The sequence below is a fragment of the Corvus moneduloides genome, chromosome 4, assembly GCF_009650955.1.
Source record: "Corvus moneduloides isolate bCorMon1 chromosome 4, bCorMon1.pri, whole genome shotgun sequence".
Lineage (NCBI taxonomy): Eukaryota > Metazoa > Chordata > Aves > Passeriformes > Corvidae > Corvus > Corvus moneduloides.
This window is the reverse complement of record NC_045479.1, coordinates 6,319,940-6,333,803: the sequence shown is the minus strand read 5'-3', so window position 1 is coordinate 6,333,803 and position 13,864 is coordinate 6,319,940. Positions and strand designations below refer to the sequence as shown.

At 43.9% G+C, this 13,864-nt stretch overlaps 1 protein-coding gene across 12 annotated transcripts in view; it reads left to right on the top strand.

The window, feature by feature from the left end:
- Positions 1-13,864, top strand: part of WNK1 (WNK lysine deficient protein kinase 1) — a 100,706-nt gene that overhangs the window by 84,007 nt on the left and 2,835 nt on the right. For 7 of the 12 annotated variants that reach the window (XM_032106861.1, XM_032106868.1, XM_032106870.1 and 4 more), the window contains 9 exons: positions 953-1,039; positions 1,684-1,753; positions 3,235-3,314; positions 3,836-4,497; positions 5,375-5,577; positions 6,567-6,761; positions 7,977-8,069; positions 10,360-10,401; positions 13,394-13,581. In XM_032106861.1, the coding sequence (XP_031962752.1) occupies positions 953-1,039; positions 1,684-1,753; positions 3,235-3,314; positions 3,836-4,497; positions 5,375-5,577; positions 6,567-6,761; positions 7,977-8,069; positions 10,360-10,401; positions 13,394-13,581 (1,620 nt within the window). The remainder of the gene's footprint in view (positions 1-952; positions 1,040-1,683; positions 1,754-3,234; positions 3,315-3,835; positions 4,498-5,374; positions 5,578-6,566; positions 6,762-7,976; positions 8,070-10,359; positions 10,402-13,393; positions 13,582-13,864) is intronic. The other 5 variants (XM_032106865.1, XM_032106872.1, XM_032106863.1 and 2 more) reach the window with 4 other exon arrangements.

Sequence of the window (13,864 nt, the reverse complement as noted above, 5' to 3'; positions counted from 1 at the left end):
TGAATTAAATTAGCTCACTTGTTGCTAAGCATTTGGATTTCTGAATGGAGTCATAGAAGTCTGCATCTTCTGCTCTTTTTTGTGTAATGAAATTGATACAGGCTTTGTTGTTCCTAGGGTTTTTGGTTTTGCTTTGAAATCCACAAGTCAGGAAGAATGTTATCCTGGCAACCTGTTGAAACCATCTTTATGCTATTGTGTACCTCTAACTTTCAGTGGAAAGTATTAGTTTTATGTTGTCATGACCTCTGCTTCAGTTTTAAAAACAGATACAGCTTTTTTTAATGTGAAGGACTTGGAAAGATTAATAATGCTAAAGTTTGGATGAAAATTTCTGTTCTGTAGGGTCAGAATTGCAACTTAATGGTATCTGGCAATACATTCTTCTTTCAATGCATCTTATGGGCATGGCCCTAATTTAATTATTTTGGGACTTTGGGACTTTTTTTTTATCTTCAAGATATTTTTAGGTAAAATATTCTTCTTCTCTTCCTCTTCCCAATTCAATTGGCCAAGTTTGAAAAACATCTTGTATGCCAGCTGAAATCTAAGTAATAAGCATGCTTGAGAGATTCTGCCCCTCTCCATCCTCTTCAAGTCAATCCATCTATATAGCCTCTCTGAGGAAACTTGTGGGTTGGGGCTTTTTTTGTTGTTTGGTTTTGAGGGGTATTGTGGAGTTTTTTGTTTTTTGTTTTTGTTGGGGTTTTTTTGTGTGGTTTTTTTAAAGTTCCAGTTAATTTTCGTGTTCTGTTGTTTTTAAACAAATTGCTTAAGTTACTTCCAGTCTTACTGCGCTGTACATGTTAAGTCTAAATGTGTAGGAAGGAAGCTTGATAGAAATACAGAAGCTGTACTGAGTGCTTTAAATTATAGTATTAAATATGTCTGTTTCTCAACTATGATTTATTTTTCCTGAGCTGGAACATGGTTTTACTCTTTTCTTTCTCAGTCCCAACAGCCACTGGAAGATCTGGATGCTCAGCTGAGAAGAACCCTTAGTCCAGAGACCGTCCCAGTGACATCTGCTCCTGCCTGTGTATGTTTGCAGTGTTGGTAGCTTAGTAGTCTTGAAAAACCTCAGTGTTTTCTCAAAGTCATGCTCTTAGGTCACTGCCTTTAATATCACTACACCAGTATTTAGACTTTTAAAAATAACAATTAAGAGTCATCTTCCAGTTTGTGGGACTGAGTCAACCAAAATCGGAAAAGTCTATGTATTGCAATAGATTACGTAATTTCCTGAAGCTGTTTCCTGATATTAGTTGTTATTCCAGCTTTTCTGGTGGTGTCACCAAACTAGAAATGGAAGTGACTGTAGAATAAGGGGAAAATATGTGATATGTCAGTCTTAATTTGGGAGGGATGTTGCAAGTGTGGATCTGAAATTTTAAAAGCTTCTAGTAAAGAGCTTTGGATACTGAATGAAGACAAGGATTGACAATCCAAGTGGCTGTTTATGCATTATTTCTGCACAGGCCAAGGGGTGATGTGCTCACAACCTCAGGGTTTTAAGGCCTGTGAAATCTCTTGTCTTGCATTTGTCTTTTCATGGGTCATACTTTGTCCGTGTTGGAAGCAGAAAAATTGCATAATATGTGGTATGTTGGATTTGTTGGCATTCAGTGAAACTGCTAATTATTTTAATTGAACTTTATTTCGTTTTCCCCCTTGAACCTGCAGTCTGTGCCCTCAGTAGCATCAACAACGGTTACTGGGCCGGTGTCCACAGCAACACAGTCTCTGAAGGATGGTAAGACAGCCATGATTACTTTACATGATTTCTCAGCATGAAGGTAGAATCCGAAATTGAACAAAGTTACCACTTTTCTAGCAAGTCATGGAATGGCAGCTCCTTGTGGGGATCATACTAGTTTTTAGTAACCAGACGGAAATTTTCCTTGTAGGCCAGGAGCGGGGGGTGAGAGATACATGCGTATTGTAGTGACTCATTTAGGATTTAAAGCTGTCCAAAATGCTAAATTAAGAGTCACAAAGTGTCTCTACTATGCTGCTAAGGTACAGCATCAGGACTTGAGAAGAAACTGTTTTGTGTCATGTGTTATGTTCCTGGCAACAACAGTAGTACTTGTTTTGTGTCATTACACTGTGTTCTACATGTAGGATACCTCTCCCTTACCTAAGGGTGTTTCATTTCTGTTTAAACAGAGAAACCAAGGCTCAACTACTAAACATTTAAGGAAGGTAGTAGGAAACCCAGACTCCCTTCTGTCTGCTTTAGAACAACTGAAGGTTGACTGGGTGATCACCAGTTAAAGTCTGGATGATCAATGACTTTCAAATCTGTATGAATTGAGTTACTGGAGGGGAAATCCAAATACTTATGAAATAATCTGAGACTCTCCTGTCAGTATTCACCTAATTGTTTTAATTTTTGAAGTCTTCTGTTTCTAAAAGAAGCTGTTAATATGGTACTGAATTCTTTTCTTGAACTGTCTAGTAAACACTGTTTAACATGCATGAGCCTCTGAAGTTCAATAACAAACCTTCAGAAGCTAATAAAACCATGAAGAAAAAGAAATGAAATACTCTTATTTTGGGACATTGGTAGTGAACTATAATGTAGAATTTGTTAGTCTGCTATAAAATGAGTTGGGTTTTGTCTTTTAAATGTAGAAGGTAAAGGTAAACAAACTGGGAAGTTGCTTAATAAACAGAGCAAGCTGTCCAATAGAACTGATTTAAAAATAGCCCGTTATTTCTCAGCTTTGTGACTTTATACTGCCAGTGCACAGAGCAACAAAATCAGGAGCTGACACCTAAGAATCCAGCTTGGAAAGCTTCAGATAGGCACTTTGACTAGATGTGGTTTATAGCATTTCTTCAACTTGTCTCTTTTCTGTGAATAAATTGTCCCCAGCTTTTGTAAAATTTAGGTAGTCACTCTGGGTATTGAATTAAAATAAGCTTTCTCTTGCATAAATTTCAGTTCTGTTTTTTATTATTTGTCTGTTTTGCATCCCTGTTTGAAATCAGTGTGCTTTTTTTATTATTGCCTAAAAGTGCACTTTCAGCAAATACACTGTGCAGGGAAATGTTGAAGAAAAATGCTTCAACTTAACATAATAGTTATATTAATATGGTGCTATGGGTCCAAAAGATAGATGGTTGAACAGAGAGTTGAATTTGAAGTACGTAAAAAAAATATGGTTGGAGTGAGTTCAAATAATTTGCTGCTCATTGTCTTCTTGATCCCATTCTCCTTTTCCTTAGCTTTGGCATCAGGTGATGGAGAGAGCGGTGCTGTGGCTGCCGCAGCAGGAGCCAGTGTGCTGAAGATGGGACGGTTTCAGGTAGGAGATGCTAGACTCACTCGGCTCTTGGTACAGCATCTTTGAGTGGTTCCTGGTAGTGCCAGCTCCGTGTGCCTTGTGCTGGACTTTGCTGTCCATGTAGAGCCTGTGAAAGCAGTTCTGCAGATGCTGTTTCCATTCAGGGCAGAGAGCGCACAGTCTGTGCAGGTCTAGAGTTGTGAATACAGGGTTTCATGATGGCCGGCCTTAGCTGTTGGCCTTGGCCTTTAATGTTAGGCTGCCTTCTCACTAACAGTGCTGGGATGTTCACTGTGTTATGTCCTGTTGGTGCAGGAGGCCCCATCTGAGGCTGCTGTTTCTTGGAGTTAATCCTCCAGATTACACAGAAGTACTACTTTGTGTGGCAGTGTTTTGCCTGGGGGGAAGCAGTTGCTTGCTTTGTGGCATACCTAGGAAATGAGTTATTTTTCCCTCTCAGATGCATCTTACCATTAAGGAAAATAAAAGCATCGTGTTGAGGGAAAACGAAGGAAGCCTGCATGATTGTATTTCTATTCTAGGTATCCGTGGCAGTGGATGATGTGCTAAAAGAGGGTGACAAACCTGAAACGAAGCCAGTGCAATTTGAAACCACCTCCACTGATTCTTCAAGCCTTTCTGGCAGCAGCCCAGAGAGCACGCTGGTGAAGCAGGCTGAGTCTCGGAAGAGCGGGGCTGCGGCCGCCGCCTCCTTGGATGTGGTGGACGGCCTGGCTCAGGCGGCTCCCGCGCCGCCGCCGCCGCCGGCAGATGCTGCTCAGGCGACCAAGGTCGGGCGCTTCCAGGTGACAACGGCCACGGATCAAGTGGGGCGCTTCTCCGTGGCAAAGGCTCGCGACGAGGTCAGCTGTGCCCAGAAAGAGCCTGTGACTCTTCCTCTCTCTGTGGGCTTGGAACAAGTTGCTTCTTCAGCTGCAGCTCCGAAGAAAGAGCTGGAGTCGAGGCAGTCCCCACACATGAACGGTCCATCCTCTGATCCGGAGGCCGCCTTTCTGAGTGGGATGGCTAAGGATTTGGATGATGGCTCAGGGAGCCCAGACTCTGTCCAGCACCTGGGATCAAAGATCAGCCTCCCTGTTCAGAGCCTTAGCAACTCCTTCAACTCTTCCTACATGAGCAGTGACAATGAGTCGGACATTGAAGATGAAGACTTGAAATTGGAACTCCGTCGGTTACGGGAGAAGTAAGGCTCTTTCTTTGTGTGGTTGTGTATGGAAGATATGTAACAGGATTCATGTGAATTTCACCTGTACTTCCCTTAGCCTTTGCTAAGTGTCAGGAGCCATTGTCAGCATTTATGTAGGAAGTAAGGTTCTTCAGTGGGAAAGCAGTACATAATTATAACTAAAGAGGAATATACGTGTTTGCTGGGCTTAATTTTGTACCCTGTAACCTTGCTGTATGTCGGCTGACAGCTGCACTATGGGTAAGGCTCTAGATCTCGGGAAGATTTGGCATATCACTGGAATTAGTGGGAAAAATGGAGTCTCGTTTGAAAATGACACACAATCTCTGCATTTCTGATATGCCTTTCTGGCACTTCTAATGGCTCTTCTTTTCCTGAAGGGACCTTGTTGGCTCAGAAAAAAAAATCTAGAAGTGAAGCTATGTGACCTAGTAATTTATTTATACTGAAAGTTGAACTTTCTTTTAGGGTAGCTGGCAGTTTTAAATCCTGTGTATGCAACTGCTCTGAAGCAAATTGTAAGGCAGTACCAGTGTGGAAGTCTCCAAGGCCATATGTCTCAGAAAATGAGTAATCTAGCTATTCTGTAGCATTTGAATGCTTTTTTTGTACTTCTTTTTACTCTGGTTTTGTGATTGCAATGCTGGGGACTTTGTTTTGGAATTCTAGCCAGGGCCAAAGCACACTGGAAAATGGCAAGTGTTTTGCCATGTGTGGTCAGTGGTTATTTGTGGAAAAGATGTATTTCCTGCTTTCTTAAATATTTGAGAGTTCGACCAAAGAAGCAGGTCAGGCTTGACTGAGGGGAGGAATTGTTTGCATGTATGTCTATACATATAATTCTTGTAAATCACACTGTTTTGTAACTTGTTAGGCACCTTAAAGAGATCCAGGAGCTGCAGAGTCGCCAGAAGCAGGAGATTGAGTCACTCTACATGAAACTGGGAAAGGCCCCACCTGCAGTAATTATTCCCCCAGCTGCACCCCTTTCAGGAAGAAGGAGACGACCTACGAAAGGAAAAAGCAGCAAGTCCAGTCGTAGCAGCTCCCAGGGACATAAAAGCCCTCAGCTATCAGGTAAGGCTTCCTTCAATACTTTCAGTAGATAAAATAGACAAATGCCATCTCATTCTTACATCTGTGTCCCTGTCTTTTTTTTTGAGGAGTGTCTTTCTGTGTACCAGTTCTTCCCTGGATTTCTTTTATCTCTTTTAAAACTACTTCTGCTATTTGGTAGTCTTGCTTGGGACTTTTTCAGTCCACTGAAAGGTACTGTGACATTGTTATGTAAGAGCAGTTTTAAAGTTGTGATTTGTATTGTAGTCATTGGGCTCTGACTAGGAAGAAAAGTGTAAGTTTACAGTATGGGAGAAAAACTTTTGTTTTTTAAAGAGAGGCTCTGCTTGTTCTCTCCTGAAACTGATTTTGCAGAATGGGTCTGGTCTCTTTAGTCATCTGCAGAGATTTTTGTTTTCTAATTTAGTACCACTTAAGCATGATAGTACTATTGTCCTTACACTGCAGAAACTTAGGGTTGATGGATGTTAAACTAGTGGGTTTTTTAAATGGAATGGAAGATTTATTGTACTTACCAATTGAGAGTTTCAATTGTCAAGGCTTCCTTTCTTACTAAGACCATTTTTATAACAAACAGAACTCAGGAAATAGTTTCTGTTTACTGATTGAGTGACATGGGTGACAGATACTCTCTGGGTAATTGGAGATGTTTCTCTAATCCTGTAGCAGGAGCAAACAGTACTAGAGGGCCAGCAGTGCCAGCAGAAATACTTGTTACCGCTTTGGTAATTCCATGTCCTGCTGAGACGTCTGTGTTCAGTCACCCTGGCTGCTCATTTCTGTTTTGTTATGCGATAGAGGAGCCCTGTGAGCACATAAACCAGCACAGAGTTGTCTTAAAACTGAAGAATTTCTCTGGTCTTAACTGCTTTGTCAGAAACTGGAGTAGTTCTCTCCCCCTGCCTCTCCCTCTCTCTCCTGTATTGTCATGCTTGATCAGGTTCAAATGTGTGGAAACCAAAACTTTTTTGCTTTCCTTTTTCCTCTAGGCAACCTGTCAGCTCAAAGTGCACCATCAGTCTTGCCCCCTCAGCAGACCCTTCATCCTCCTGGTAGTGTGCCAGAGACTGGGCAGAACCATTTGTTACAGCCCCTCAAACCTTCACCTTCCAGTGAAAATCTCTACTCTGCCTTCACCAGTGACGGTGCCCTCTCGGTACCGAGCCTTTCGGCACCGGGCCAAGGTAACACTCTAAATGCAATTAGTGTAATTAGCAATGGAAATGAATGATTGGCTTCATGACACTTGATTTTTAATACCTGATGTAAAGTAGCTTTATCCTTCCTGTGTGTGGAGGCTGATAAGGATGTTGTTTGCAACTGGATTTCTAGCTTCTCACTCAGGTGAAGTGTGAGGTGGTTGAAGGTATGAAACCCTGAGGACAACACTAGAGAGTGCAGTGGGCTGGTGGCAGGCAGAATTCTGCTGGCCTGGGGAAAGGTGTTGGCTCAGAGGGAGAGAGACAGGTGAGAATGGGGGATTGGAAATCCAAAGTGAGACCAAGGAACGGGCAGAGCAGGTTTGATGTTAACAGATAACTGAAATGGATGGAAGTGTCCAAAGACTTGGAGTCTCAGTCTTTTTAGACTTCCTAACTGGTTTGACTGTTTTTGTCAATGGAGTTTTTAACAGTAAAAGGTAAAAAAAGGCTGGTGTTCTTTAATTGTGAATTATTCTGGAAGGAGGAGTCAGTGTAGGAGGATGAAATGGTGGGAGCAGTAAATTGTTCATGTAGTAGTAAATTGCTCAGGTTTCTCAAGTTGTGGGTTGCTTGTTATTAGTATGTTATCAAATAATTTCTCAGGCACAGCTCTGACTTAGTAAGGAGGACTTCTTTGCTTGTCATTAAGGGGATGATTCCTTTGCTTAGCTGGACTTAGCTGTTCCAGGTTTTTTCCCCTTGCACATCTTTCGAAAAGCTTTGCCACAGTTTGAATACGTCAGTTCTGATGAGTGGTTCTGCTGAAAGTGGAGAAGTACATACAGAAAATGGAAACAGACTTTATGGAAGAATTTTCTATAGAGTTTTGTTTTTAAGGAACTGTTTCAGGCATTTTGGAGCTACTTGAATCATCTCCCTGCACTGAGAGTTGTGTGGTACCATTTTATAACTGGATACTTTGCCAGGACTTGGCTTTCCTATAGATTGCAACTTTATAGTTGGTTTATGTCCTGGAGAGTAGCAGTGCAAACGTGGCCTCGTGTCTGGAGGTGTTGGAGGCAGTCTCTTCACTCCCTATATTGTCTCTGTGCTCTTTGGTCTGCACTTTGAGACTTATTCTTGTGTGTCATGTGATTGCATTTCACCCTTCCAACTTCAAGTTGCTAACATCTTGTAGTGGTGTTCTGTCTCTTCTCCTCTCCTTTCTCTGTTCTCCCCGTTCTTGTTTTCTCACAGGCTGTGCGAAGTTTAACTGTGCATCTGAGAGAGTGACCTTCAAGCCTGGTGGCAGGAGGACCCGATTTCTGAGTACGCCCTGCTTGGCTCTTTGTGTGTAACACCTTTACTCCTTCCTTGTCTGTTTTTTGTTTTGTCTTTTTGGTTTCTGTTTCTGCTGCTTGGATCTGTTTCATGCAGCCCATTCTCATCTGCCACCTTGTATTCCCTCCCATCCCACGGCTCAGCTCAGCTGCTCTTAGCACACCTTTAGAAGTTTGGGTTCTCACGTTAGGTGTTCTCTGCTGTTAAACTCACTAAAAGGAGCTCTCATTTTCCCATAACCTTTAGTGGAAACTTCCAGGACAGGTCAGTGAAATGACACAAACTGGGGAGAGTTAGCAAGGTCCATCGGTAATTTCGCATGTGTTAGATGACATGGAACTTGTCGGGGGGCAATCTTTGTAGTGGAAGAGTGAGGAAGATCTGTTTTCCAAATGATCCCTTGGCTGGACACTGCAGTAGCTGATGGGGGGAGTGTTGCCCTCCCCCAGCAGTGTGCTTGCATGCTCTCAGCGCTAGAGCCAGCGACAGTGCAGAGCTTTGATGCCACCTGTAGGCAGTTTGTGGTGACGATTTGTGTTCATTAGCAGATGGCTAGCTAAAGATCCAAATGATAAAGGGTTTTTTAAATAATTAGAGAATATTTCCAGGCAAACTCAAAGGAACCTTACCTACTAGTGGACCCGGGTTTAGAAGTTTTTCCTGTTAATTGGAGATATATTAAATGTAAAAGAAATAGCAGTACAGGTGGATAAATAGACATTTTCAGACATCCTGTCAGCCCTCACAAGCTAGCTTGCAGCTCTTCTCAGAATCCTCTCATTTGCACTTACATTAGGCCAGACTTACAAGAGAGCCTCAAACTTCTGATGTGGCTGAAATAACAATATGCTTGAGCCAAGGCTGCTGGTGTGATGCTTTTTATTGGGAGTGCTGCAACATCTCCCGTGCTGCTTCTGCAGGCTGGACCCTTTAAATGTCTGACATGTGTTTCCCACCCTCTGGAATGACTCGATGTGAGAGTTTTCAGTGGTGTCAGGAGCCCTCCCGTCGCTGCACTGCATGGCAGTACCACGCATCTGCATCATCTGTCGTGCTATGCTTGGCAGTGGCTCAGCTGAGCCCGAGCTGTGTGAGGGAACTGGGCCTGGCCTTCTGCAGAGACAGCTGCAATGCAACCAGCTCCATCCTCTGAGAAAGGAAGGGAGGCAGAGGGAGGGAAACTTCTTCCTGGCTGTTCAGTTTTGCACTAACTCTATCCCACTTCACTGGATTTGGGATCTAAGCACTAAAAGTATTTAATTTTTCAAATTGAGCAGCTTTAAATGTTTCTGCTGTGTATATTAATGTGCAGATGTGCACTGACATCTGCACTCTCAAGATTTAATGTTCCTTTCTTGGAAGAAGTTAAATTCTTACCAAAGCTTACTTAAAATTGTTGTTAGTCTGGCCTATCCTTTTTTTGGGGAAGGGAATATGAAGAACAGCCAGAATTGACAATGAACTGAATGTATGTGAGTATAATTTACTTCCAAGGCCTTGGCTTGCTGTAAATTGACCATCATCTGGCTATAAGAGTACTTTGGCATGTGTATCTCTTGCTTTTGGGACTGATGCTAAGGGAAACAGATTGCTTTTGAAAAGAGTGTTGTAGCTGTCCTGTAAAAGCAGGTAATACTTGGCATGGCTCAGCTTGGCCTGGCACTTGGCTTGCTGCAGGCTGCTTGCTTCCTGCAGCCTTGTCCTTGAAATGCTGTGGCAGACTGCTGTGGAGAGTGACAGCTGGAGAAGATACTGGGTTGGAATCAGTGGTGTTGAGGAAACAGTGCAGTGACTGATGCTTTTAACTGTGCAGCTGGAGAAACAGAGTGGTACAGCTTGGCAGGGAATGTCTGAACTGTTTTCACACATCTGAAAAAGAGGGTGACAAACTAAAAGCACTCAACCTATCAAATAAATTTGTTGCTGGTTGAAATTTGATAGTTGTAAAATGCTTCCTACGACCTGGCAAAAATGGAAGATGTACTTGCTTTTCCTTTTGTGATAACAGCCATGGTTGTGACTGTGTGATAACAGTTGTGACCTCAGTGTCTCCTGACATTCTTCAGTATGGTTTGGGAATTACAAAGAATAAATGTAGGAGGCTGGGCCTCGTTTCTTTGTGGTTAAACTGTCTCAGGCGAGTCTTCGAGTTTGTGTAGAATGTCCCAGTAGTGACTGTAAAAGCCCTGCTGTGCTGTGTCCTCTGTTTCTCACCGAGCTTTTTGTAATGTTTCCTGATACTAAACATTTCTCACTGTTTCTCTTATCTTTAACAAATTACTCTCTCTTTGTGCTTCAGGGAAGATGGTGAAAAAAGTCTGTCCTTGCAACCAGCTCTGTAGTAATTATCTTATTTCTGTTATCTCCGATTCCTGATTGTAAAGCTATTCATCAGCTTTTCCTGGTCACTGAAGCCTTACGTCCCTGACTCTGTCTCCAGCACAGCATCTGTCTGTCTGTGTTACGCCCTCTAATGTGTGCTCTGTCCTTAGTATATTGACTAGTCTGGTGCTGCTCTTGCAGCCAGGTGGAGGCAGGCAGAACCTCCCCTTCACCACGCGAGAGCGACAGCAGGGTCAGCTGCTCATGGTAATGTGCTGGAGTTATACTCAGAGCAGCTGCTTGTTTTTGATGGGGCTTGTCACCTCAGTGATGGATGCAATTGCAGACACTCCTCTAATGTTTTAAAAGCCTAAGAGTAAGCCATCAGAGATCTCCAGTGTGTCTCCCAAAGCAAGAGATGTTCGGAAAAGCCTGTGTGTGCACATGCCATTTAAGACTGTTTTAAGGGTGTCTTTTGACTGCTGGTTTATGGGGGGAAAGAATCCAAGGGCAGAATGAGGCATTATGGGTAGTGGGCTGGAGAGAGAGAGCCTGTTTCACTTCAGATCCCTCTTGTCAGAGCAGAACTGGGGACGGCTGCCGTGACCGAGCAGGAATGTGGGGGGTTGTTTCCATGGAATGCTACAAGTTGAAGCACTTGCTTTTCAGACTCTTCTGGATGGCAGTTTCTGCAGGCAGTGAGTGTGTCAGAGCTAAAATGTGAAATTCCTGAGAAGTCAGTTTGAAATTGACACTACGTGAGAGCTCAGCTCTGCTGCTGTAGGCTTGCTATGTCTGTGACCTGAGATGGGAGCTCCCTGACAAAATCACTTGGGGAGGCAAAGCTCTGGCAGCCTTTGTCACCCTGAACCAATCTAGTTCTTTGGAAAACTCTTAAACTTTCCTGAGTCTTGATTCTCTTCAGCTGAATGTGCTGCAGTATATGCCTTGATTAACTCTCTGCCTTCCATAGCCTGAGGAAGCTCTCCAGTGTAGGTGCAGGATCCAGAGTACTTAGTGATTAAAGTGGAAATGTGCAATAGCACAAGTGGATGCTGGCCATCCTGAAGAGGATGAGAGCAAGTGTGTCAATTCCTGCATGAACCCTCATGGTGGAATGTGATTATTACTCGTTTTGGCAGTGTTCCCCCTCACCTCTTTCTTGGTTTTGCCTCATTTGTCTTTAACTTCACCTTTCACATCGTTGCTCTTATTAAATGATTGTATGCAGAGCCCTTTCCACATGATGCATGCCTAAGGTTCTTGTTACTTCACAGCAGGCTTTCCTTGCACCACACAGGGTGTTCCTGCTCCTCTCCATCTGTGCTGCAGCCTCACTCCCTGCTCAGGGAGCCTTTTTCTTCCCTTTCCATGTGTTCTCGCATGTGTCTGCCCCCACTAACAATTCCTGCCCCGCCTGTGGGCACCCAGCCCCGGAGCCACTTCCATGCTTGAGCTGGAACTGGGGGGGGTGGATCTGTGTCCTTCCCTCCTCAGCACTACTAGAGGCAGTAACACTTTGTTTATTTGTCCTGCGTAGTAAGTATGTCACCTTCCTAATCCACTCCTCAATACGAAACATTCCTGCAGGGGTTTGGAACCAGTTCTTTCTTTGATGCAGTGGTGCCAAGGAATGTGGCTGATTGCCAGGGAAAGTGGGACAGAGGAAGGGACCTGCCAGGCAAGAGACAGCGACACTGTCATTTGGCCTTTGCAACAGAGACATGGTGCTTGTTGCTGCCATTTCTGCTCATCCACCTCTAAATGGGTTCCCTTCAGAAATGACTGCCATAAACTCAGGTTTTCATGGATTTCCCAGGTGCAGTCTCCTGAGGGAGCAAGTAGAAATATTTGAGGAGCTTCAGGAATAGGTGAGGATGAGCGTTTGTGAGCAGTGCTGTCTCGAGCCTGCTGATGCTGATTTTGTTGTTGGGTCTGCCCTAGTGGTTAACTGGCACTTCCACGTCTGTAAATGAGGATACTTTGCAATACTGCTGGGAATTTAGGATCCTAGGTAACACGTGATTTCTTTGCTTCCTCATATGAGGCCTGCTTTTCAAAAACCTAGACTGGAGTGCAGTTGCTTGTTTATAAATATGAGGGGCATAGGAAGGCTATCAAAACAAAGCTGCTACATTGGTTGTTCCCCCCACAGGATAATGTTCAGCAAGCTTTCTAGCAGAACCAAAACCTGGCATTTATGTGAAGGGGTTTTGTGTTCTTGCCTGTCAGAGCTTACCTGAGGAACTACTCTCACTCTTGCCTTCTTTAAACTGTATTAGTTATTTGCATCTCAAATGCTTATTCTTCTGACTTAGGAAATCTGAATAATGGCAAAAAAATGCTTTCAGAGGCAAAAAGCAAAATTTAATGCAGTGCAGACTTTCCCTGCTGATCCTGGCTGTTTGGTGGATGAAGACAGTCCCATCTGGTTATCCTCAAGAACATAAATATAGCAGCTATTGGAAACAGCAGTTGCTGTTTCTGACGGGCTGGTTTTTTTCTTTTTTTGTAAACTGGGTGAACTTTTCATTTCACAAAGTGGAGATAATTTGCTACAGAGCAGTTGGCAATGCTGATTTTACTGATCCTTATTCAGCATCCAGCATTGTCCTCCAAGGTGGAATTGACCTGTGCCAATAGTGGTTGCTGCTAATTAAAAGGCGTAGGGTGAGAAAACGACGTGACGTGCCTGTACTGTCATTCAGTGCTGAAATCTAATGTCCTTTTTCTTCTACAAAGACCTGTAGGCTGCTACCCTTCCCCTCTTAGGATGACCACTTGCAGCACTTCTTGCAAAGTAAACATCTCTGTGAAACACTCAATCTGAGAAAACGCCTGTAGGTGTCCTTGCAGTTCCCACTTCAGTGTGTCCTGGAATTGAAACCTAGAATTAATCTGCATGGCATTTTAACTGGCTCTCTCTGGGTGTGCCATTACCACAGTTACTTAATGCACTAGAGAAAGGTCAGCTTTGGCCCAAGTTGTGATTGCTGCTGTTGTGTTTGTAGGGACCAGCAGCACCAACACCGTGGGGGCTGCAGTGAACAGCCAGGCTCCCCAGACCCAGCCCACTGCCATCGCCTCGAGCCGCAAAGGGACCTTCACGGACGACCTGCACAAGCTGGTGGACAACTGGGCCCGGGATGCCATGAACCTGTCTGGCAAGAAGGTTGGCAAAGGGCACAGCAGCTACGAGGTGAGGCAGGACCCGTGAGGGTTATGGGGAGCAGCTGTGGGTGTCCTTCTGTCTCACTGGGGCTCCAAACACAGCTGGAGCACAGCTGGGACAGCAGCTCTGGAGCACTGTTAGCTGGCTCTTCCTGGGGAGGATGTGTTGTCTGCTCTGGAACAGAAGGGGAGAAATAAAGGGGAGGGCCGTGGCATGTCCTTGTAAATACCCGCTGGGAGCGGATTGTGGACCAAGGGGTGGACTGGTGGCTTTTAGAGCACAGTTGTGTAACTGCTCTCGGTGGTTGGAT